The sequence below is a fragment of the Ovis aries genome, chromosome 5 (assembly GCF_016772045.2).
Source record: "Ovis aries strain OAR_USU_Benz2616 breed Rambouillet chromosome 5, ARS-UI_Ramb_v3.0, whole genome shotgun sequence".
NCBI lineage: Eukaryota > Metazoa > Chordata > Mammalia > Artiodactyla > Bovidae > Ovis > Ovis aries.
The window spans coordinates 63089636-63114834 of NC_056058.1; the positions used below are offsets into that span (position 1 = coordinate 63089636).

The following is a 25199-nucleotide window of genomic DNA, read 5'->3' on the forward strand; positions in this document are numbered from 1 at the left end:
TCAAAAGAACACAAATAACAAATGTTAGCAACAATGTGAAAAAAGGGGTACCCTTGTGACTGATGGTGGCAATGTAAATTGGTACAGCCACTGTGGGAATAGTATAGTTTTCTCAAAAAACTAAAAATAGGACTACCACATGACCCAACAATTCCACTCCTGGGTATATTAAAAAAAAAAACAAAAACAAAAAAAAAACAACCACTAACTCAAAAAGATACATGCAGTCCAATGTTCATAACAGTATTATTCATAATTGTCAAGATATGAAAGTAACCTAAGTGTCTATCAATAGATGAATGGGTAAAGATGCAGTATATATACACAATGGAATACTACTTGGCCATAAAAAAAATGAAATTCTGCCATTTGCAGCAACATGGATGGAATAGGAGGGCATAAGTCAGATAGAGAATGACAAATACTGTATGATATCACATATATGGAATAAAAAAAATAACAACAAAGTAACGGATAATAAAGCCAATATTCTGTAATAACTGTGGATCTTTATTCTTTTTAAAGATAATCTTTAAAAACTGTATAAAACTTTTTTTAATTAGAAAAAAATTATAAAACAAAACAAAATAGGCTTCTTTGGTAGTCAAGTGGTTAAGAATCCACCTGCCAACGTATGGGTCACAAGTTCAATCCCTGGTCCAGGAAGATCCCACATGCCGCAGAATCACTAAGCCTGTGAACCACAACTACTGAAGCCCAGGCGCCTAGAGCCTGTGATCTGCAACGAGAAGCCACTGAAATGAGAAGACTGCACACCACACTGAAGGGTAGCCCCCACTTGCCACAACTAGAGAAAGCCTGTGTGCAGCAATGAAGACCCAATGCAGCCAAAAATAAATAAATAATCCTAATAAATAAATAAAATATAAATCCAAACCTTGAGGAGGTAAATTGATCTATGTGATACTAAAAGAGTTAGAGGGGAAAAAGAATGAGAAATGGTTGAAGATAGCATTTTAGATTGGAGGTGAAAAAAGGACCCTTAGAAGTAAAAACTGAATTCAGTGAGGGGAAGAGCCATGACTTGAAAAGCATTCCAAGCAGTGGAAATAGCTACTTTCCCAAAGAACAGGATGCTGTATGTTTGTGAATCCCTCATCCTAAGGATGGGGCTTCCTTGGTGGCTCAGATGGTAAAGTGTCTGCCAGTAATGCAAGAGACCTGGGTTCGACCCCCAGGTTGGGAAGATCCCCTGGAGAAGGAAATGGCAAACCACTCCAGAACTCTTGCCTGGACAATTACATGGATGGACGAGCCTGGTAGGCTATAGTCCATGGGATCGCAAAGAATCACACATGACTGAGCAACTTTACTTCTCATCCTAAGAATGTGTAAAACAAGACTAGGCTCCCTCCTTATGGGATGTTGTAGAGCGGCAGCAAAACTGCAGTAAAGAAGAGGCCCAGAGACCATCAAGGGTCTCTTCTAATCCTAACACACTAGACACTCTCATTCACGTTTTTTCCCCAATGAAAATCTCATTATTTAATTAGGAGATTTAGTTAGATAACAGTAGGGCTTTGTTTTTTCCCTCTTGTGACTATAGAAAATAGCAGGGTTTTTTTTTCCTCCTGTGACTATCTATAGTCTATTATTTTTAAAACTTTTGTTCAAAATCAGCAATATAATAAAAAACAAACCAAAAAAAAAGGGTTTAAAACTTAGACCTGGGTTTAAATCCCAGTCTGTAAAACTTGGCAATTTACTTAAGTCTGTGTTTCCTCATTTTTAAAGCTGGACTGATTACTTATCTTGAAGCTTGTTTTAAAGATTACAAACGATACATTTACATGTATCCCTTAGCATGGAGAAGGCAATGGCACCCCACTCCAGTACTCTTGCCTGGAAAATCCCATGGACGGAGGAGGCTGGAAGGCTGCCATCCATGGGGTCGCTAAGAGTCGGACACGACTGAGCGACTTCACTTCACTTAGCATGTACCTGGCATATAGTTAGCACTCAAAAACTAGCAACTGCTATGCAACGTAGACTCAGCACAACCAAAAATAAATAAATAATTTTTTTAAAAAAAGAATTGAGGTTCTCAGAACTATTTTCTGTTTTCATTTATGTACAATTCTATTCCAACTAAGGCCAATAATCTGAAAAAAAAAAAATTTCAGAGTATGAGTTTGTTAATTAAAAAGGGTAAATTTCGAATGCAGATTTAAGGCTCAATGAAAATAAACAAAATCCAAAATAAACCTCAAAGATGTGAATGGTGCAACATGAATAACATCTTACTGAGAGGAAAGTTTCTAAAACTTTGGAAAGAAAACTGCGAAAACTCTTAAAGCAATATGCATCATTTTAGAGGGATACTTATTACACTTACTGGCAAAGGGCTCTGCTCCTTTCTATGGTCGTTACTTCCTGTTTCCGGCCATGTAGAACCAGAGCCGCTGTTTTGTGAAAAAGTTCAATTGAGCAGGCAGTCAGTTCTGCTAGGCTCCGGATTGCAAATGCATGGATATCCTGGATGGAAAAACAAAACAAAGCATAACAAATCCGAGCACTCAGCTTTTTTTATACAAGAGGAAATGACACCACCTTGCTTCTCCCATTCTGAAGTATTCAGTACCTTGAAAGCAACAAAGACTAGTACCTGCCCATCAATAAACCTCCTCTTCTCCTAGAGTTGTTACATAATTTTATAACCGGGCTCACAGATGTAAAAGAGAGGCTTCCCTGAAGTGTGACCATGTGACCAAGTTTTAGCCAAACGATTAGAATAAAAGTGTCAGATGTTAGCTCCTGGGAACCTTCTCATGACGCCACACACATGCACCCTTTGTCTCTTTTTCTCCACTCTTTGCATCCTGTAGTTTGGAACTAAGATGCTGGGATCTTGGATCACAAAGTAGAAATTATGGATAGCAGTACAACAAAAACAGAAACTGCTTAGGGCCTTCTCTTATGATACTCACATCTCAAATTTAAAAAAAAAAAGCCTTAGTTGTTTTCATTTTACCTCTATTGAATTGTTATTGATCTGCTCAGTGTTTTCTGCTTCCAACTGTTTTTCTCCTTCTTCCTTCTCTTTCAACGGTTTGGCCAGAGATGTCCTGATCCACTCATAGGCTGTATTTCTAGCCTAAATAAGAAAAAGATTACAGTCAGCCCTCTATATCCACAGGCTCCACATCTTCAGAGTTAATCAACCATGGACTGAAAATATTCAGAAAAAGAAAAATCCAGAAAGTTCCAAAAAGCAAAACCCGAGTTTGCCAAATGCTGGCAACTTCAACAGCATTTATATTGCATTTACAACTATATACACACCATTTACACTGTATTAAGTATTATAAGTAATCAAGAGATGATTTAACATATACTAGAAGATGTACATGGGCTATATGCAAATATTACACCATTTTGTATCGGGAAATTGAGCATCCCTGAATTTTGGTATCAACAGGGGTCCCTGGAAGCAGGATACTTCTAAGGTTGTCAAAGGATGGCTGTATAGTCCATCAGCAATTTAATTCAGCTCACCAAGATTACTATGCCTCCACCAGGAACATTTTAGCACAATGGAAGTCAGCATTCTTGTTCTCACCCGAACATACCATCGAACTTCTCAGCGCTGAACTCTTAACATTTATGACCACTCATTCCCTCTTGAATTCTCTAATCCTTGGCTTTTTTTAAACTGAGGTGTAACTTATATAAAGTGCACAAATTTTCAGAGTATGACAGGTTACATGTGTACACATTTATGTTTATGTGACCCAGATCAAGATATAGAATATTTCCATCCCTCTAGAAAGTCCCCCATACCCCTCCCCAGTCAGTACTGCTCAAACCAAATAGCAGTCATGGCTCTCTACTTCTCTCACTCTACTCCCTTCTCTCTCCATAGTCCTAACTCAGTAATTTTAACTATTCCATATCTGCTGCTGACTCCTGAATCCTTATCTCCAGCACTAACTTCTCCTGAAAACAACATATTCCAACTCCTTGCTTGACATACATATCAGGATATCCTATGGTATCTGTATCATGTATAACATGGACAAAATTTAATTAAATTTGTCATCTTTCTCTCCCTACCCCTAATTTTTTCATCTTCTCTTATTCCCTTGAGCTTTAGAAGAACCACCAGTCATCCAAGCCAAAATACCTGGGCCATCCTAGATTCTTCCTTTCCATGCACCAACATGGTCTGATTTTAGCCTACGTATTTCTCCAATCTGCCCCTCCTCTTCCTCTCTGTTCCCACCACAGGAGTTCAAATATACTTTATGGCAATAACACTCTGGTCTCCCTGCTTCCAATTTGGCTCATCTTAAAATCCATTTTCCATAATGGTACCAGTGACCTATCTAAGCCCATAGCAGGTTTCTCCGCTTCTCTTCAATGGCTCCCCATCAACTAGATCATGCTCTTTGACATGATCTACAAAGTGCCCATGATCTACTCTACTTACCTCCCCAGCTTCTCTTACCACTTTTCACTTTATGAACTGATAATAATAACCAATAATGTGCCTGTTTTTTCATGTTATTCCCTTAGTCCAGAGTGTCTTTCCCATTTTTTCCCCTTAAATCAAGGCAACTCAATTTTCTTTCAATTCTCCATCCAAACACTGTCTGCTCCAAGTAACTTTCAAAGACATTCCAGGAGACTGGGGACCTCAACAACCCTTTTATGTATGCCTGCTGCTGCTGCTAAGTCACTTCAGTCATGTCTGACTCTGTACAACCCCATAGACGGCAGCCCACCAGGCTCCTGTGTCTCTGGGATTCTCCAGGCAAGAATACTGGAGTGGGTTGCCATTTCCTTCTCCAATGCATGGAAGTGAAAAGCGAAAGTGAAGTCGCTCAGTCATGCCTGACTCTTAGCGACCCCATGGACTGCAGCCTACCAGGCTCCTCCGTCCATGGGATTTTCCAGGCAAGAGTACTGGAGTGGGGTGCCATTGCCTTCTCCTTATGTATGCCTACAGTCCCCTAAATACCCTTTCAACTTGTTTGGTTGCTAGGCTGTGTCCAACTCTTTTGCAACCCATGGACTGTAGCCCACCAGGCTCCTAAGTCCATGGGATTTCCCAGGCAAGAATACTGGAATGGGCTGCCATTTCCTTCCCCAAGGGTTCTTCCCAACCCAGTGACTGAACCCAGGTCTCCTTGCATTGGCAAGAAGATTCTTTACCACTGAGCCACCAGGGAAGCCCCAGCTTTCTAGTTTCTTGAGTTAATAAGTATGTCTTTCTCTTAATCTAGTCTGACTTAAGTTTCTGTCATTTGCAACTGAGAGTCCAGGTTTCTAAGGAAATGTTTACTGTCATTAAATGAGTTAACCCACTTGAGTGACTTTATATAGACAAAATATGTTCAGAGTTGTAACTAAGCAATAGGAATCCAAAGAAGACCTTGACAGTCATTCCAACTGAAAACTGAGAGAATCGCAGGCTTTATTACAGACATAGTATTAGGGCTGAGCCTTTAAGGATCAACAAGTGGTGCTATAACCAAGGGTACACATGAATGAGGTAGAGTAGAATCTATGTACTCGACATTCACTTCAAGGTTCTTTCCTCTGTAAAACAGGGACTCCCAAAAGTCCCTCAGGTATAATCTGGCTCTGATCTATAACCTTCCCACTACTTATGCATTCAAAATTAAAAAAATAAATAAACAAATTGACTATATAAAGGTTTGGAAGCAAGAAAACACAAGGTGTACTGAGAAAACTGTCAGATAACTGGCAAGGCCAGATAATAGAGTACATTCATTCATTTGTTACAAATATGTAGCACATACTGTTCTAGATGCTGGGAATATAGTGACTAATACAAACTATAACCCTGATCTTTAATCTACTACAAAAGGACAATTAACAAGCAAACATGTAAATGCATGAAGAAAATAAAATGGAGTGCTAAAGAGTGTAGAGTGGGTAAGTAGAAAGCAGATTCCATTGGGGTGGGCAGGAAATCTCTGAGGAGCAATATTTGAGCTGAATTATGAAATGTAAGAGGTGTTAGCCATATAAAATATTTAGACAATGAGAGACATAAGCAGAGGGAAACCAGATTGGTATATTCAAGGAACAGAACCAAGGCCAGTCTGGGAGAAGTGTGATAAAAGATGAGGTTGGGGCGGTGAAATTTATATAGAAGAGAATAGTGAGAGATGAGGCTGTTAAGAATTCTAACAGTTGACGAATAGCCTAAATATACGTGAAAGTCTTTACAATTTCTTTGAGGAGATAAAATGAGAGAAAAAACAGACACTGATTTATGTGAGATGGAAAAAAGAAAAACAGAAATAAGGCCATATAAAACAGAAAGAAAACTGATACTATAAATTTAACATACTCAAGAATCATTTTAGTAGGCATAATATATACTTAAAATAACCTCTCAAGTAATAAATACATTAAGTGACGTTATTACAGTCTATTGTACCAACTCAATGTAATTTATCATCCTTTTCAAAAAAAAATACCAACAGTAGCCACCCTCCACACCCAGATCAGTCTGGAACTAGTCTGAGATCTAGACTCATCAGTGCTTGTTGCTGTTGTCAGTTGCTCAGTTGTGTCCAACTCTTTGCAACCCGATGGACTGTAGCCCATAACCTGTCACTCTCCTGTCCATGGAATTCTCCAGGCAAGGGTACTGGAGTTTGCAGCCATTCCCTTCTCCAGGGGATCTTCCTGACCCACGGATCAAACCCAGGTCTCCTGCATTGCAGGCAGATTCCTTACCATCTGAGCCTCTAGGCTCATGCTTAGTCATGTCCAACTCTTTTCGACCCCATGGACTGTAGCCTGCCAGGCTCCTCTGTGGGATTTTTCAGGCAAGAAAACTGGAGTGGGTTGCTATTTCCTTCTCCATTGGATCTTCCCAACCCAGTGATATAACCAGCATCTCCTGCACTGCAGGCAGATTATTTACCCACTGAGCCATTAGGGAAGACCTACAAATTAAAAGGTACCTTTGCGCCTAGCTTCTGCAACAACTTATTTATTTATTTATTTTGCTGAAAAAAAGTGAGGCCTAAAGAAGGAATGGGATTTGCCCACATCACATGTGAGGGTCAGAATGAGAATCAGAATTGTGCTCTCAGATTTTTACTTCATTGCTTTTCCTCTGCATCATACAAACTCTCATATAAATTCCTGGAAATAATCAGGCCCTTATCCTTAATCACTGTATATCTTAAGTCTCAAAACCCAAAATATAAACAATATGAAAACTGCTTTCAGAGAATGACTAGGACTAATAACTTATTATTATAATCTCTGAGCAGAGAAACTATGTCTCTTTCATTACTTTTTCCCTAGCACCTAGAAAAATAAATGTTTATTGTAAACATATATTTATTGAACATCTAAATGTATAACACACTGAGATAGCTTCTTCAGGACCATAAACAATGTATATTTACTATGGGCCAGGCACTTTTAAGAGCTCTGTGTGTATTAACACATTAAATCTTTACAGGAACTCTACATTATCCCTGCCTCACAGACAGAGAAGCTGAGGCACAGAGAGATTGAGCAACTTGTTTAAGACTGCACAGAAAGTAAGATGGTAGAGGTGGGATTTTAAGAACAATAAAGCGTATCACAGATCCAGCCTTGAAGAAATTTAACTGTTAGAATGGGAGGTAAGATACACACATTTAAAAACAAGTAAGAACAAATGATAATTTTATGACTGCATCTGCACAGTTAAGTGAGTAAAGTGCTACATGGAGTATACATATAGTATGTATACTTTTACATAAGAAGGAGATAAAAAAATATATGTGTTATCTAAAAAAGAAACATAGGAAGGATATGCTGGAAAACAAGAAAGTTCAAAATATAAAAGGAAAGAGGAGAATGGAGTAGATAGGAATTGGGAAGGAGCGACACTTCTGTGTATATTTTTTTGAAGTTTTGACTTGAAAACATGTTAATATTCTACATATTCAAAGATGAAATTAAATTAACAAGAGGAGACAGTAAATAAATCACAAATTTTTTTGTAGATTGGTTTTATAGTAGTATGGGCAAGCATACATTTCAAATGTATTACAGGATAGACCAAAGTAGAAAACGTGGTAATGTTATTGGGAGACAAGAGTTCTTACTGTGAAAGAGACAAATGTAAAACGGGGAGAGGCAAGGAAGAACCCATAAAAATGGACTGAAACTGGGGTTACTGGTATGAACTCATGCTCTCAAAAATAAGTAATGAGTATACACATTTACACACATACATATATTTATGCATACACACAGGGTGGTGCACATGTGTGTAGTTAAACACATTTCCTAGCTCTGCAGCTTCCCAGGTGTCACTACTGGTAAAGAACTTGCCTGCCAACTCAAGAGACATAAGAGTCACAGGTTCGATCCCTGGGTTGGGAAGATCCCCTAGAGGAGAGCATGGCAATCCCTTCCAGTATTGCCTGGAAAATCCCATGAATGAGGAGTCTGGTGGGCCACAGCCCATAGGGTCACAAAGAGCTGGAAGCGACTGAAGCAACTTAACACACACACACAGCTCTGCCAACAAGCCTAGAAGCAAAGACACCCTAAGCAATGAGCACATCTAGCACCCAAGTTTTGGCTTGAAATAGCAAAAAGGAACCATGGCTCCTTGAATTTCAGGTTGATTCTAAGGAGAAATATGGAAGGCACAAGATCTTGTTATGCCCCAAAGTAAGGAGGTACTCAAAGACTAACAGGGACACATCACACAGGAGTCAGCTTGAAGGAAAATTTGAATACCAAAGTAATTAAGGACAGTAATGAATTACAAACCAATGAGGAAAAAAAAAAAAAGCAACCCATGAGACCATACCAATAACAGATAATAAACAGACAGAAAGAAGGGAAAGTTCTTAACTCTTCAGCAGAATGCTGACAGCCAACTGGAAAATGTGAGGCATGTACTGAGACTGAAACAAATCATCATTTGGCAATCATCACAGTAAAGACTGTTGCATCAAAAATCATGAATAGTTACTAAATCTAGAATGCTAAATTAGCAGGGCATTTGTATGGTCTTAAAAATGTCTGCCCACAGAAAGCTCATTAGTAGCACAGGAACAAAATCATAACCATACTGTAAGAAATCAGACAACACCCCACCAATAAGGGACAGATGGACATCATGTGCCTCTAGATATATTGTACCCTGTGCAGGATATAACATTATTTATGAGCTCTTTCAGCTGAGAATGCATAACCTGACTTTAATCATGAGAAAACATCAGATAACCCTCAAGTAAGGAATACTCTACTTCTATAAAGGGAGAAGGGGCTTGTATTTCTCAAAAAAGTCAAAATCATAAAGAACAAAGAATGGCTAAGGACTATTCCATATTAAAAGAGACTAAACAAACAAAAACAAAGCAAATACAGATTAAGAGAGACAGAGTATGTGACAAAGAAATACAATTTATGATCATGTTCTTGCTCCAACATTAGAGGAAAAAAATGAAGGACATTATCAGGTCATGACAAAACTGGAATGCAGGCAACAGGCTAAATAAAGTATGGTATCAATGTTAAATTTATTGCAGTTAATAATTAGTGTGGTTATGGAAGGGAATATCCATGTTCTTAAGAGACACATATTGAAATATTGAAGAGTACAGGGCTATCATACTTACAATTTACTCTCAAAAAATAGTTCCAGGGACTTCCCTGGCAGTCCAGCGGTTAAGATTCCATGCTTCCACTGTGGAGGGCATGGGTTTGACCCCTGGTTGTGGAACTAAAGATCCTGCATGCCACATAACAGGGCCAGAAATAATCCCAATAATAGTTATAACGTGTGTGCATGTGTGTATGAGGGAAGTAGAGAGAAAGGGATAGAAAAAGAGAACACATTTGCAAGCACAAATGATTAAGTAAATGAAGTAAAATGTTATCAGGTACATCTGCATAAAAGGTATATGGATGGCTATTTGTACTATTCTTACAACTTTTTTCTAAGCTGGATATTATTTCCAAAACAAAAACATTATGATCCAAGCTATAAAATGCTACAGACAAGATGAGGGAGAGGAGCTGCTGAGGCGAGGTGCTGAAAGCTTTCTTGGAGAATGCAGCATTTTCACTGGTCATGACAGAGCAATGCGTAACTTTCCTCAAGCATCACATTTCTTACCCTGGGGTATGCAAGAGATGACTCTGATGTCTATTTAATGGCTGTCAGTTCTCCCTGGCCAGGAAGCAATGTGTACCTGCTGCTAACTGATTCTAAGACGTTTCTTGAGATTAGGAGAAGACAGTGAAGAGGCAGGAGGCAGCCCAAGACCCAGAGAATAGTTCCCAAGAGCTGGCACCCTGGCGTAAATGCTAGGCAGTTCCTACTCGGCAAACAATCTCTCCCAACCCACTCTGAGCTCTGACCAAATTCCTTCCGTGCTCCAGTTGTATGAAGACAGCTCAGGCATCACCACCAAAGAGCAAGGTCCAGGCCAAGAACTCTCTCATCTCCACAAGGTAAATGGTCATTATCTGAGTTACTGGGTTCTGGGAAATGGCTACCTCTAGCTACCTAATTGCAAGGGCCACATGCCATCATCTGTGAATCACTCAGAGCCCTGAGAACGTCAACAGAGAGTGAAACCTCAATAGAGAACTAGCCCATTAGTATCACAATGGCTGGTGAGCACGACCAACGAGACTGGAGCCTAATTTAAGCTTTCAGACAAGCAAAGCAATCCATATGAAAACAGGTGAGGATGGCGTTGTGGGGTGGGAGGCGCAGTGTGAGTTTAGCACACTAACCTGTGAAACCAAGAAGCAGACACAAGGTATGGATCTCAGAATGCACTCTTGGTGTTGGTGACATCCTTGACAGGAATTTACAACCTTACATTCTTTACCCACTAAATGTATGTATGTAAAAAATTGAAAATCACAAAAAGGAAAAACTTACCCTGGCAAGTTTTTCTGGTTTGGAGGAGACATGCAGCTGGGAAAATAGCTCTGTTATCTCTTTGGTAAAGTCTTCATCCCCTAGAAAAACAAGTCCCATGTAAAACACTGTACAAAGACTGGAGTGGATCATTGCAGGGGAAGAAAAGAGAAATAGTAGCAGCAGTAGTAGTATTAACAGCAGAAGCGAATTATATGAGCAAGGTGCTTTAGTGCTTACAAAATCCTTTTTAATGTATATTTTATTATGAATTCTTTCAATGGGCTTGTTAAAAAAAAAAAAAAGCATCATTATCCCATTTTAGAGATGAAGAAAATAGGGCCTGAAGAGGTTAATTTACATCCCCTAAATCTCATAACAAATTAGGAGTCAAACCTTGGCCTTCCCACCCCCAATCCACAGCCTGTGCTCTCTGTATTACATCCTATAAGCATGAATGGAGAACTGATGAAGGCAGAGTACTAACTGAGTACTACACATGTGCTTCCAAAGAAACTAAATTTAAGTTGGGACATAAAAGATGAGTACAAGTTAGCCAGGAGAATGGCTTCAGGCAGAGAAAACAAGTACAAAGATCCAGAAAGCATAGCAAGAAGTTCCATCTGTTGGCACTGTCCTGATGGAAGAAGGAGAAGAGGGACAGAATGAAGCTAGGAAAGTAAGCAGGATTCAGGTATTAAAGGATGTTATAAACCATGGTGGAGAATTCAGAACTTTTCAAAAGAGAATGAGAAGCTGCTGAATGATTTTAAACAGACAGGTAAATCCAATTAAAATTTTAGAAAGATCACTTTAGCTTCCTGGTAGGAATGGAATGAAAGAGAAACATGAAGGAAGGCAGGAAGGCTGAGGCAATAATGCAGGATCCAGATAAGAATAATGGTAGATAATAAGAAAGGAAGAGGAAAAAGGATTCCAAGATGCTGGAAGGATGGTGAGGAAGCTATTGGAATAAGCTTGATGAGCAATGATGTGGAACATGGAATACTTAATACCTGAGAAACATGCAAGCAAATAGGTGAGTCAAGATCAAAAACAATCAGCACATCCAAACAAATGACAGGAAACATTGTTTCTCTCTATTCATCTAAATCCTAGCCAACCTCCTCTCTGAAGCACAGCCCAAGTGTTTTCTGCACCAAAGACTACAGAGAGAACTCCTGTATACAGAAATCTCCTAGTACTTACAATCTGTGTGAGTATCTCTCATCAATCACTAGTTCATGGTTACCAAAGCAAATTATTACTGCTTCATACCTGCTTTCCTCCCCAAAATCCTTAGGGGGAAGAAAATCTGCCTTGATTCTTCTCTATCTGCTATTCTTTTGTCTTCCCTTGGGATTCAAGGCAGAACATTCAAATCATTTAGTGATCCCAGGTATAACACAGTTTGGGAAAAACTGATCTCACTCAACGATACAACTGTGACCTTTGTAACTTGTTTAAACAACTCCTAATCATATCCTACTAAAAATTTGACTCTTAGCAGGGGATTTTGTTTTCCCAGCAAAGCTCTAAATTATTTGGGATCAAGGGATGAATGTGCATCCAAGTGGGATGCAAGCATCTCAAAGAGTAAGTGTAGGAGGGGAAAAAAAATGACTTTTACTTATAGCCATTTATCCCACTCTTTAAGAAGTTATTTTCTAAGATACACTTTAGAATGTAAATAACGTATTATTATGGGTACATGTTTATAATTTATACATATTCAAATATATATATATATATATATATATATATATATATATAGGGTCTAAGTGCTCAAAAAACTTTTACTGCTGAAGGTTAATCAAAAAATGTTTGTATTTGCAATATGTACAGACCTGGAAAGTATTAGGCTTAGTGAAATAAGTGAAACAGAGAAAGATAAAAACTATGTTATCACTTATATGTGGAATCTAACAAATAAAACAAATGAGTATTTTTTAAAAAGATAAAATCAGGGGGGAAAATGGAGATCTTTGTCATGTATTCCCCATCAATTTGAGCATAAAAAGCAGTTGTTGTATTAGAACAAGAGTACACAAAGACAAAAGGAAGACTGGGTTGGTGCTTTGGGGGAGACTCAGAAGAGAGGCTGGCACCACAAGCAGGAAGTCTCCTACAAAAATGAAGGGATCAGGTACATAAGATAGAAGGGCAAAGGCTACGGATGCTGACAGAAACTGAAGATGATCAACATCACCAGAGTCAGGCTCTGTGGTTTTCTCTCCCCTATCCTACCATCACTTTTTTTTTTTTTAAACTTCATTGAGATATAATTAAATACCAAGGTCAGTGTTGCGTTCTCAACCAGAATCACTAGGGAGGTCTGTTGGAAAGGGTGGCATGCAGCACTCCAATGCTATCTTTGAAGAATCCTGATTTCTGGCAAACAGGTAGGGAATAAAAATATCAGACACAAATCCATCTGTTTAGAAATTCCTCTGAATGGTATTTAAAATCAGGATTTTTGATTACTACACAAAGTGAGACGTTGACTCAATTAAACAAATACTGTTAATGGTATTATGTACCGCTGCTGCTACTGCTAAGTCGCTTCAGTCGTGTCCAACTCTGTGTGACCCCACAGACGGCAGCCCACCAGGCTCCCCGTCCCTGAGATTCTCCAGGCAAGAACACTGGAGTGGGTTACCATTTCCTTCTCCAGTGCATGAAAGTGAAAAGTGAAAGTGAAGTCGCTCAGGCTCCTCCGCCCATGGGATTTTCCAGGCAAGAGTACTGGAGTGGGGTGCCATTGCCTTAACCTAAATTAAGTTCATAAAATAACCAGGAATTGATTAGGAATAATGGAGCAACTTAAGCAAATCAAAAATCAGTTTATAGGTGTCCTGCTAAGTGAGACTTTGAAAATGAAGATCTTTATTTATTTACTTCTGCCATTCTAATAACGAAAATAATAGCCACCGTTTGTTGAGTGTTTACTATGAGCCACACCTTAAACATAACATTTCATTTAGTTATGAGAGGGATTAGCCACCTCTACTTATAGTTAAGGAAACAGAAGCTCAGGGTTTAGTAACTTCCCAAAGTCACAAGGCTTAATAAATGGCAGATCTTGATTTAGAACCCAGGTCTAACTCCAAAATCCATCCTTTTATCTACCATGCTTACTGTCTTCTCAGTATATCAAGACAGCTTTAAAAATTCATATTCAAGGACCATTTTGTATCAGGACTCTTTACACAGAGTAAGATGTTATATAAATATTATTTATTTAGCAAGGTATTATATAACCAGACGATTGGTTTAAGATGTGGTACACACAGGGTTCTGAGATAACCTAGAGGATGGGGTGGGAGGCAGGGGGGAGACAGGAGGGGACATGTGTATACCTATGGCTGATTCATGTTGATGTATGGCAGAAACCAACACAACACTGTAAAGCAATTAACCTCCAATTAAAAATAAATAAAATATATTCCACATCACCCATGAAAATTACCACAGACCAGAATAAATCCCTGCCCAATATTCATTAATTAATACCCCATCAGGTAGGAGGCCATAGAAGAAAAAAATCTATGCTATCAGCTTACATTGAGACAGGGCATATTGTGCCTTGCCCCAACCCTTGTAACACTCCCAATCTGCTGGTTAAAAAACCTAATGGTAAAAGTTAGAGATTTGTAAAAGACTGGAGATCTATCAATGCTATTATTCTTTGCCATTTTATAGTGCCAAACCCCCATACCTTACTGTCCCATATTTCTAAAATAGTGACTTGTTTTCTGTGATAGATCTCTACAGTGCATTCTTCAGTATCTCTGTACATTCTGGTGACCAATATCGTTTTGCCTTCATCACGTGGAATGAACAGTAATATATACGGACTCTAATGCCACAGGGCTATGCTGAAAGCCCCACTTATTTTCCCAGATATTAAAAGCTGACCTTGATGATCTAGATTTTCTTCACAAGTCAGTTCTAATACAGTACCTAGACCATTTGCTGCCATGTTCAAGTTCTTTGATAAATAGCCAACAAGATACCCTGTACTTACTTCAGAAGCTAGTTTCAAAGGTACATAAAGTGTCCAAGGAAAAATTATAATTTTGCAAGACTAGTATAAAATATTTAGGACATATGATGGTTATATATGTACTGATATCTACATACGTACTGCACATAAACACGCTACATCCTTCCCACTCAAATGCTGGATTTCCATATTACCTTTCTTCTCTTCCTCCTCTTCCTCACAGAGCTCTGCTAGGGAAAACGCTTCTTTGAGTTGCTCCAATTCAAGTTTTAGAGTCTTTAACTCTTCTCCACTCAGAGAATTAAGAATAGACTTCACCTGAATTGATATAATAAGCATGAGAAAGAAAAACATTCTCAAATGCAGAACAGGTTATAGACCATAGTAAAATTAAAATTATGAATTCATAAGCTCTTAAGAACCTTAACACAAGAGGAAAGATAGAGAGAATTTGTGCTTCCAAAAACAATATAAACCACTGCAGCCATACCACCCTGAATGTATTTCATCTCATCAAAAATGATATAAACTAGAAATGTACAGAAATTAGTGCTTAACTCAGCTTAAAAATTAGGAGAATATGAAATAGTCTTGAATCAATTAAAAGCTAACAGGTAACTAAATCCAAATTGGCATCTTAAGCCAAAGAAACTTATAAAAAGAAAAAAAGAACAAGATGAAGGACAAATAATACATGTACTATTAAGACATCTTTGTTAATCTGTCCATTTGTCTTTAAAAATTTAGAGAAACAACACTTGACTCATTCTTTTCTAGTAATTAATTCAAATATTAATTTGTTTGTTTTGGCATAGTATTTTCAGAGTGTCTCAAGCCTCTACCTGACATACATTTCATTTTCCAACTGCACAAAGGAAGAGAGATTATGCAGTGTGCTTTTGCTGGAAGACTACCCCAGATGAAATTTTTGGTTTGGAATTACCTTTATTTCACTTTCTCGAGAGAGCATCTCCAGAGCTTCTAGATGTGAAAGGCCTTGAAATTCATCAAAGAGTAGCCCATAATGAGTTTTCTTGTCTGTTTCCATGGTAACCTCATTGGAAGTCCATAGTTCTTCTTTCTCCTTTGCCTCTCTTAAAACCTGAAAGAGAGGTGGAGGCATTATACTGCAATACATAACAAAAGCTTAAGGATGAGTTTTGAAAGTCTAGGGAAGCAAAACTGAGATGAATAACACTGCTCTTTCATTATGGAACTGTGATTCAAATCAGATAGGCTCAGGAGCTGCAGGGAAAATAGGATCACATAATTTGCTCCTACACAGGGTAAATAACACCCTAGGAACCAAGTGTTTTTCTGAACGTGGTTTTTACTATTAATCTAATAAACAACCCTAAAAGGGCTTGGCATCTTATACTGCATTGAGAAGACATTCTGAGGGAAGGAAAGAGGAGGAAAAAAAAAAGAACTGTGCATTTTTCTAAGCATTAGGGCTGTGCAGCCCCTTACCAAAAAAAAAAAAAAACTTTAATTTAAAAAAAAATCACTAAAATGTCCTCAAAAGGAAATACTAACAAGGTCCCAAGTTAACACAGGCAAAAATACAGATCAAAATAGAAACAGAAAGTAAACAGATAAATGCAAATAGTACCTGAGACAGTGTAGAAGTCCGGTTCATCAGACCCTTGGTTCTTTTAAATCCAGGATCCCCTTCTGCTATTACATCCATTGTCTTTTTTCCAATGAATTCTAAGGCATCCAAACCCCCACTGATAACACTCTTTCCCTAGGAAACACATGCAACCTCGTCACAATAATGTTGAAGAAAGACACCTGCATGTTTTGATCACGTAAAATAGTGGAGAACAATATCAACTGGCAAGAAAGTGGGGCAACTAAAACAATCATACTGCACTTATGGGAATGTAAAGCAGTATACCCACTTTGGAAAACTAAGAGTATGTCTGAATATATCAATATCCTATGACCTAGCAACTCTACCCATGGTTAAAAACTCAAAAAATTGTGTAGAGGTTCATCAAAAGACACACACAAATGCTCACAGGAGTACTATTATAAAAGCTAAAAACTGAAAACTACCTCAACACTTGCCAACTCTGGAATGAGTGTTACACAGTCACTCAGTGAAGCACAACAAAGAAAATGGAATACACCACACAGCTATACCATGAATAGATTATACAAACATAATAATGAATAAAAGAAACCAGACACAATAGAGTACATTCTTTATGATTCTTTATACAGCAAGCAAACTTAATGTATGTTGGTAGAAGACAGAACTGTAGCTACCTTAGAGGGCAAGAGAGGGAGGCATATAAGACGGGGAGACAGCACAGGGAGACGTGCTATACCCCCTGCTGTTTCTCAGTCTGAATACGTGCACACTGTGAAAATTAAAACTGAACCCTTATGATTTCATTTTCCTGAATATAGATTATACTAAGTAAAAAGTTAACAAGTACCAACTATTGTCATGCAGGAGATATTAAGCTTCCTATATAATCCTTTCAAAAATGTTTCTAATCATCTATGGCTTTATAAGTATTCGTCATAAACATCTCATTTTCCCTTCATCTAAAAGATGTAATTATGAGAAAAATATTTTTGTAAAGCAGAAAGGTTTTTCTAGGACCAACAAACTAAGAATTCTTAGTCCATAAAATATTATGTACATTTCCTCTCCATTACTCATCTCCTCCTCCCTCTTTTACTTCTAAGTTTTTCAACTAGCTCTCACTCTACACTTAAAATCAAAGTGAATGATCTTCAGCAATCTGAACTCCCATAAGAGTAATCATTCCCCATGACTTTTAAGGAAAAAGAAAGAGAGAGAGACAAAACCCATTATAATCATGGAAGGAAGCAGGCCACCTTGGCAATTTTACTCACTGTGCTCTGAACAGCAGTAGAGATGGTCGAGAATACCCCAAACGGCCCACTCATTGGAGAGGAGTTCCCATTCTCTTTGGCATTAGTCTCTCCTATAGTAGGGAAGAGATGTGTAAAAAGGGACAGTCCATAAATAGGTTTGCTTTATTAGCATCTTGGCAAGAATACACAGAAGAACTGTGCAAAAACGATCTTCACGACCCAGATAATCATGATGATGTGATCGCTAATCTAGAGCCAGACATCTTGGAATGTGAAGTCAAGTGGGCCTTAGAAAGCATCACTACGAACAAAGCTAGTGGAGGTGATGGAATTCCAGTTGAGCTGTGTCAAATCCTGAAAGATAGTGCTGCACTCAATATGCCAGCAAATTGGGAAAACTCAGCAATGGCCACAGGACTCGAAAAGGTCAGTTTTCATTCCAATCCCAAAGAAAGGAAATGCCAAAGAATGCTCAAACTACCACACAACTGCACTCATCTCACATGCTAGTAAAGTAATGGTAAAATTCTCCAAGCCAGGCTTCAGCAATACGTGAACCGTGAACTCCCTGATGTTCAAGCTGGTTTTAGAAAAGCCAGAGGAACCAGAGATCAAATTGCCAACATCCAGAGGATCATGGAAAAAACAAGAGAGTTCCAGAAAAACATCTATTTCTGCTTCACTGACTATGCCAAAGCCTTTGACTGTGTGGATCACAAGAAACTGTGGAAAATTCTTCAAGAGGTGGGAATACCAGACCACCTAACCTGCCTCTTGAGAAATCTGTATGCAGGCCAGGAAGCAACAGTTAGAACTGGACATGGAACAACAGACTAGTTCCAAGTAGGAAAAGGAGTACGTCAAGGCTGTATATTGTCACCCTGCTTATTTAACATATATGCAGAGTACATCATGAGAAACGCTAGACTGGAAGAAACACAAGCTGGAATCAAGATTGCCGGGAAAAAATCAATAACCTCAGATACGCAGATGATACCACCCTTATGTCAGAAAGTGAAGAGGAACTAAAACCCTCTTGATGAAAGTGAAAGTGGAGAGTGAAAAAGTTGGCTTAAAGCGCAACATTCAGAAAACAAAGATCATGGCATCCGGTCCCATCACTTCATGTCAAATAGATGGGGAAACAGTGGAAACAGTGTCAGACTTTATTTTGGGGGGCTCCAAAATCACTGCAGATGGTGACTGCAGCCATGAAATTAAAAGACGCTTACTCCTTGGAAAAAAAGTTATGACCAACCTAGATAGTATATTCAAAAGCAGAGACATTACTTTGCCGACTAAGGTCCGTCTAGTCAAGGCTATGGTTTTTCCTGTGGTCAGGTATGGATGTGAGAGTTGGACTATGAAGAAGGCTGAGCGCTGAAGAATTGATGCTTTTGAACCGTGGTGTTGGAGAAGACTCTTGAGAGTCCTTTGGACTGCAAGGAGATCCAACCAGTCCATTCTGAAGGAGATCAGCCCTGGGATTTCTTTGGAAGGAATGATGCTAAAGCTGAAGCTCCAGTACTTTGGCCACCTCATGCAAAGAGTTGACTCATTGGAAAAGACTCTGATGCTGGGAGGGATTGGGAGCAGGAGGAGAAGGGGACGACCGAGGATGAGATGCCTGGATGGCATCACGGATTCAATGGACGTGAGTTTGAGTGAGCTCCGGGAGATGGTGATGGACAGGGAGGCCTGGCGTGCTGCGATTCATGGAGTCACAAAGAGTCGGACATGACTGAGTGACTGAACTGAACTGATACAAATTTTTTAAAATCAGATCTTACCTCCAACATATAAGGCCTTAGCATTTTTCAAGAATTTTAAACCATTTGCCTATTTAAAATATAAGCTAAGGCAACTTTTTTTCATTTTCATTTCAAAACAAAATCCAGTCTTTTGAACAACCTACTGACTATATATAAGAGACAATATGATTTTCTGCACAAGGTAAAACCACAGGGTCAGAAAACAGATCAGTGGTCACTGAGAGTGAAGAACTGGTGGAGGGGAGTGACTACAAAGGGGCATTCGGATGCGGGGGGTGTAAAAATATTCTTGTCTCCTGTCTATACAGATATAGGAAATATTCTACAACTGAATAATCACAATGGACTATGATTACACAGTGTAAAGAGGACTGAATGTTTGTCAAAATACATAAAACTATAAACTGTTGGTCCTCTGTTCTGTGGATGTCAAACCTGTGGATTCTCATTTTATATAAAGGACTTGAGCATCTGAGGATGTTGGTATCCATTGGAGGGCTCCTGGAACCAATCCCCATGGATATTACAGGATGACTATACCTAAAGAGAGCAAACTTTATGTAAATTATTAACTCAATAAATCTGATTTTTTTAAAAATTCAGGCTATTTTAAACTTTATCCTAGAATATTATGCTTCTTCATTAGATTCAGATATGCATTAAGGAGATTTTTTTTTTAATCTGTACTATTAACACTAAAATCTCTTATAGGAGATCAACAAATAATCTACTGTAGGGAGGACTTTTGCTTCCAACTCTGATGGATTATCTGATGTCAGACTTGCCCTTCTACCACAGCATCTAGAAAAGTGGACAAAATATAAAGAACAATTATCTCCAGATACTAGACAACAGACTATACTGGACTATGGTTCAGGAGAGACAAGAAAAAAATGAAGAGAATTCTGATTGGTTTGCTTTTCAGACCACAGCACAAGGAAGGGAAACCCAAGCAGAGCATGGTAGTCTTACTAAGTGGAAGAAACAGGCAGGAAAGCTGAAGCGCCTGGAATTTGCAGGTCAGAGTACAAGTATACCTCATTTTATTGCACTTTACTGCATTCTTCAGATAATGCTTTTTTTTTTTTTTAAACAAACTGAAGGTTTGTGTAACCCTCCATTGTCAGATAATGGTTAGGATTTTGCATTAATGAAGTATTTTTTAATTATGTACACTTTTTTTAAGATATAACGCTACTGCACATTTAATAGGTTATAACACAGTATAAAATTTTACATATGCTTGAAAACTAAAAAAAAATTGTGAGACTCGCTTTATTGCAATATTCACTTTATTGAAGTGGCCTGAAACTGAACCCACAATATCTTCAGACTTTACTGTACTGGAGAAGAGGGAGCTACAGAGGTAAAGATTTCCAGCTATCTACACAGGCATGCCCTTGAGTCTTGGGCTGAATACTAAGCTATTTTTATATTGGAAGACTCCATGATACTGGGCAAAGAATGACCATGAAGCTGTAAACTAAACAATGCCCAAAGCTCATGCTAGGCTGAGATATTTGACTTCCAAACAATCAAGTAGACAGACCTAGTTTAACACCTAGAAATTAGATAGAAACCTCAGAAGTGTTAGAGGCTTAGTAGCTAAGCTAAACTAGGCTACCCTAATTCACCCTAAAGCAGCTTAGAATGAAGTCTTAAAAAGATCAACCTAATCTACAAATGGGCTTCCCTGGTAGCTCAGCTGGTAATGAATCCACCTGCAATGCAGAAAACCCTGGTTTGATTCTGGGTCGGGAAGATTCCCTGAAGAAGGGATAGTCTACCCACTCCAGTATTCTTGGGCTTCTCTGGTGGCTCAGGCGGTAAATAATCCACCTGCAATGTGGGAGACCTGGGTTCGATCCCTGGGTTGGGAAGATCCCCTGGAAGAAGACATGGCAACCCACTCCAGTATTCTTGCCTGGAGAATCCCCATGGACAGAGAAGCCTGGCAGACTACAGTCCATGGGGTTGTAAAGAGTCAGACATTACTGAGTGACTTAAGCACACACACAAGCTACAAATATCTTCACTGCCCTCCAAACAAAACTCACTCCCTTTCAAAGACAACAAAATCCACTCAACTATGTAACATTTTTAATTTCCAGCATCAAAGAAATGAAAAATGTGATCCATAACCAAGAAAAAATACTAGTCAACAAAAATAGACTCAAATGTCAGAGATGACAGTATTAGCAGACAGGGACACTAAAATAAATACATCAGAAGGTGAGAAATGGAAAATTCAAAGAAAAAAGAAACAAATGGAATTTCTAGAGTTGAAAATATAATGAAAGTGAAACTGAACATCATTCAGTCGTGTCCGATTCTTTGCGACCCCATGGACTGTAACCTGCTAGACTCCTCTGTCCATGAAATTCTTCAGGCCAGAATACTGGAGTGGGTAGCCATTTCCTTCTTCAGGGGAGCTTCCCAACCCAGGGATGGAACCCAGGTCCTTTTAAAAGTCATTGAGTGGACTTAATAGCATTAAACACAGCAAAAGATTAGCAAAGCCACAACAAAAACTATGCAAACTGAAGGACAGGAAAAAAAGGCTTAAAAAAATGAACCAAACTTTAGTGACAGTGCAACAATACCAAAACTAACACATTAAAATATTTTTTCAAGCCACAACAGATTCACATTCAGCTAACTTTTATTAGACTCTTACTCAACTGTACCCAGCAAAAAGCTAGGCAATTTTTACATTCTATATTTATGGTTTTATTTAATGTTTATAACAGTCCTCTGCAATATAAAATGTTGCATAAATAATGAAAAATATACACCTAAGTGGTTAAAGGACATACATCTCTGTCAGTCAAAGATTTCAAGTTTCCTTTCTCATCAGTCCCATGATGCCCTGAACATCACACTCCATAAACATCTACTGAAGAAATGAGCTGAACTATTCCATTTCAATCTATAATTTTAGGCTGTAACATTTCCATATACTGACCTGTTGCATACTGGACTTCTGTTGAAATTTCACTAGGACTAGGGATTCCAAGGGAAGTCTCTGCCTTCTCAATGACATTTGAAATACCTTGTCCTGATGAGAAAAATGATAACATTTTCATATTTGAATATTATTTGCAATTAGCCACCAAAACTTAAGAAACAAACCAAAATTTAAACCCACAGATTTTAAAATTCATTACAAGACTTTACTTTGACCTTATATAACTGATCTTGGGGAGTTTATCCTTATCCCCTCCCCCCCAAAATTGATTATCACTAAATAGTTTTATAATTCCTAAATGTCAACCTTCTAATGAAAATTACAAATTTTAGTGGCAATATAAATCAGCCCATCATTCTAATGCATCCTCAAACTATAAAGCCTCTGTATAATCATGGAAGAATAATAAACTCATTTTTAACACAGATCTGTAGCAAAATATGCACAAGAATTAACAAAATGACTGATGACCTTACCTACTGTGGCTACTGTAGCTGAGGCTGAGGAGAGCAAGGACTTGCCCCAACTGCCCCAATAGCCCCATCCGGACTGAGGTACATCTTTGGAAACAGTCTCCTATTTTTCCCAGTAGCGAGAAAAACCAAAGGCAAAGAAAAATGGAAAAATTAGAGGAAAAGTCAGAGTGCATACACAAGGTAGCTAATTATTGGCCAAAAGTATGGCTGAACAAACACATACTATGTGGCTCAAGAAATGTATTGACTGACAGATGTACGTTACCGGCATGTAAGCATCAAACAGCAAAGGCAACTACTCATAAGCATTTATAGAACTGAAAAAATTTAGTGTTTTATGGTTATAAAAGGAAATAAATACGTATAATCCCAATTTGATATTGATTCCATATTCCTTTTAGCACCAATATTTTTTAATCTCAGTGTTTTAATAGATACTCTACTTTGCCTGCAGCCTGTGATGCCTGAACAGGGAGAACTTCTGTCTCAAGGTCACTGGAAGGTTTGGACTCTGGTCTTTTCCGAGTAGCAGCTACAGGTTCTGATTTACTCTCTGACTTGGCACTTTGGTCAACTGACTCAAAATTCTTGACTGGCTCACAGTTCTCATCTTCACGGATGGGAGTTGCTTCAGTTATCACTGCAGTCTCAAGATCATCTTTATTCGACATGATTATATCATTGCCTGGTAAAATAAAAGCCCCACCCCAAAAAATTAATTATAGGCTTTTACTTGTTACTTGTTAAAAACATTTTGAGATTATCACTCAGTCACATGCAGGTGTAAGAAATAATAGAGCTTTAATATACTCTTCATCCAATTTTCCCCAAGGTAACAGTGTGCAATAGCAAACACAATAGCATTTTTTTTTTTTGAGTTCTACTTTTATTATTTTTCTTTTTTTTACTTTATTTTACTTTACAACAATAGCATTTCATAACCAGGATACCGATATATACCATCCCCTGATCTAACTCAAAATTTCACCAGCTTTATACTCATTCGTGTAAGCATAATTACTTCTATGAAATTTTATCACATGCACAGATTCATGTAATCATTATCACAGTCAGGATACAGAATAATTCAATTATAACGATCCCTTGTGTTTTAGCTATCTTTAGCCACTCCCACCCACCTCCTAACCCACAGCAATCACTGATACTCTCCATCTCTATACTTTTGTCATTTCAAGATGTTATATAAATGCAGTCATACAGCATGTAACCTTTTGAGATTGAGTTTTGTTTACTCAGCAAAAGTCCCTCAAGATCCACGCAAGTTGTTGCATTAGTAGTTTCTCCCTTTTTATTGCTGAGTAGTGTTCCTTGGTATGGATGCATCTCAGTTGTTTCACCATTCACCTGTTGAAGGATGCCCGGGCTGTTTCCAGTTTAGGCCTATTACAACTAAAATGCCTATAAACATTTATATACAGGTTTTTATGGGAATATAAGCTTTCATTTCAGTGCATGAAATGATCAGTGCATGCTTAATTTTGTAAGAAGCTGCCATACTCTTTTCCAAAGTAGCTGAACTATTTTACATTTCTACCAGCAATATACGAGGAATCAAGTTTCTTTTTATTCTCATCAGCATATGGCAGTGTTATTTTTTATTTGAACCACTCTGATATAGGTGCGCTAATATGGGTTTAAGCTTTATGTTGCATTTCTCTAATGGCTAATGATACTGAACATCTTTTCATGTGCTTGCCATCTGTATATCCTCTTCAGTGAAACAGCTATTTTTATCTTTTGTTTGCTTTCTAATTGGACTTTTTTTACTGTTAAATTTTAAGAGCTCAATTCAAGTCCTTTGTCAGATATGTGGTTTGTAAATATTTTATTCCAGTTTGTAGCTTATCTTTTCAACCTCTTCATAGTTTTTCACAGAGCAAAACTTTTTAGTTTCAATGAAGTCCAATTTATTAACTTTTCCTTTAACTGACATTTTTTAAAAAACCTTATTAGTTATTAATCATCCCTACCTCAATTTTTCAGAGAAGATTATGAAATCTCAGCTCTCAGGATAAGATTTACATCACGCCAGCTTTTGAATAGCAAAGTTAACCAATTCAATTTCTTCCAGAAGTACAGATCTTTAGCGATTAAAGCAAAGATATTACTGATGTATTTACAAACAGGAGATGCTGGTTTCTGAGATAACAAAGTATCACCAGGGAAAGAAAAAAAATGCATTTCACACAGACACACACACACCCAG

The 25199-nt window shown here is 38.1% G+C and overlaps 1 protein-coding gene across 7 annotated transcripts in view; it reads right to left on the reverse strand.

Annotated features, from left to right (window-relative positions):
- Positions 1-25199, reverse strand: part of FAM114A2 (family with sequence similarity 114 member A2) — a 37013-nt gene that overhangs the window by 8645 nt on the left and 3169 nt on the right. For 5 of the 7 annotated variants that reach the window (XR_009600709.1, XM_012178837.4, XM_004009003.5 and 2 more), the window contains exons 2-11: positions 23416-23657; positions 22973-23072; positions 22494-22586; positions 17775-17866; positions 16513-16647; positions 15844-16002; positions 15095-15218; positions 10916-10995; positions 2993-3115; positions 2357-2496 (exon numbers count right to left, since the gene is read on the reverse strand). Coding sequence is in view for 6 of the 7 variants with exons in the window: in XM_012178837.4 (XP_012034227.1) it covers positions 2357-2496; positions 2993-3115; positions 10916-10995; positions 15095-15218; positions 15844-16002; positions 16513-16647; positions 17775-17866; positions 22494-22586; positions 22973-23072; positions 23416-23643 (1274 nt within the window). In the remaining variant the exon portion in view is untranslated. Of the gene's footprint in view, positions 1-2356; positions 2497-2992; positions 3116-10915; positions 10996-15094; positions 15219-15843; positions 16003-16512; positions 16648-17774; positions 17867-22493; positions 22587-22972; positions 23073-23415; positions 23658-24963; positions 25075-25199 lie in introns of all 7 variants that reach the window. The other 2 variants (XM_042250660.1, XM_027970437.2) reach the window with 1 other exon arrangement.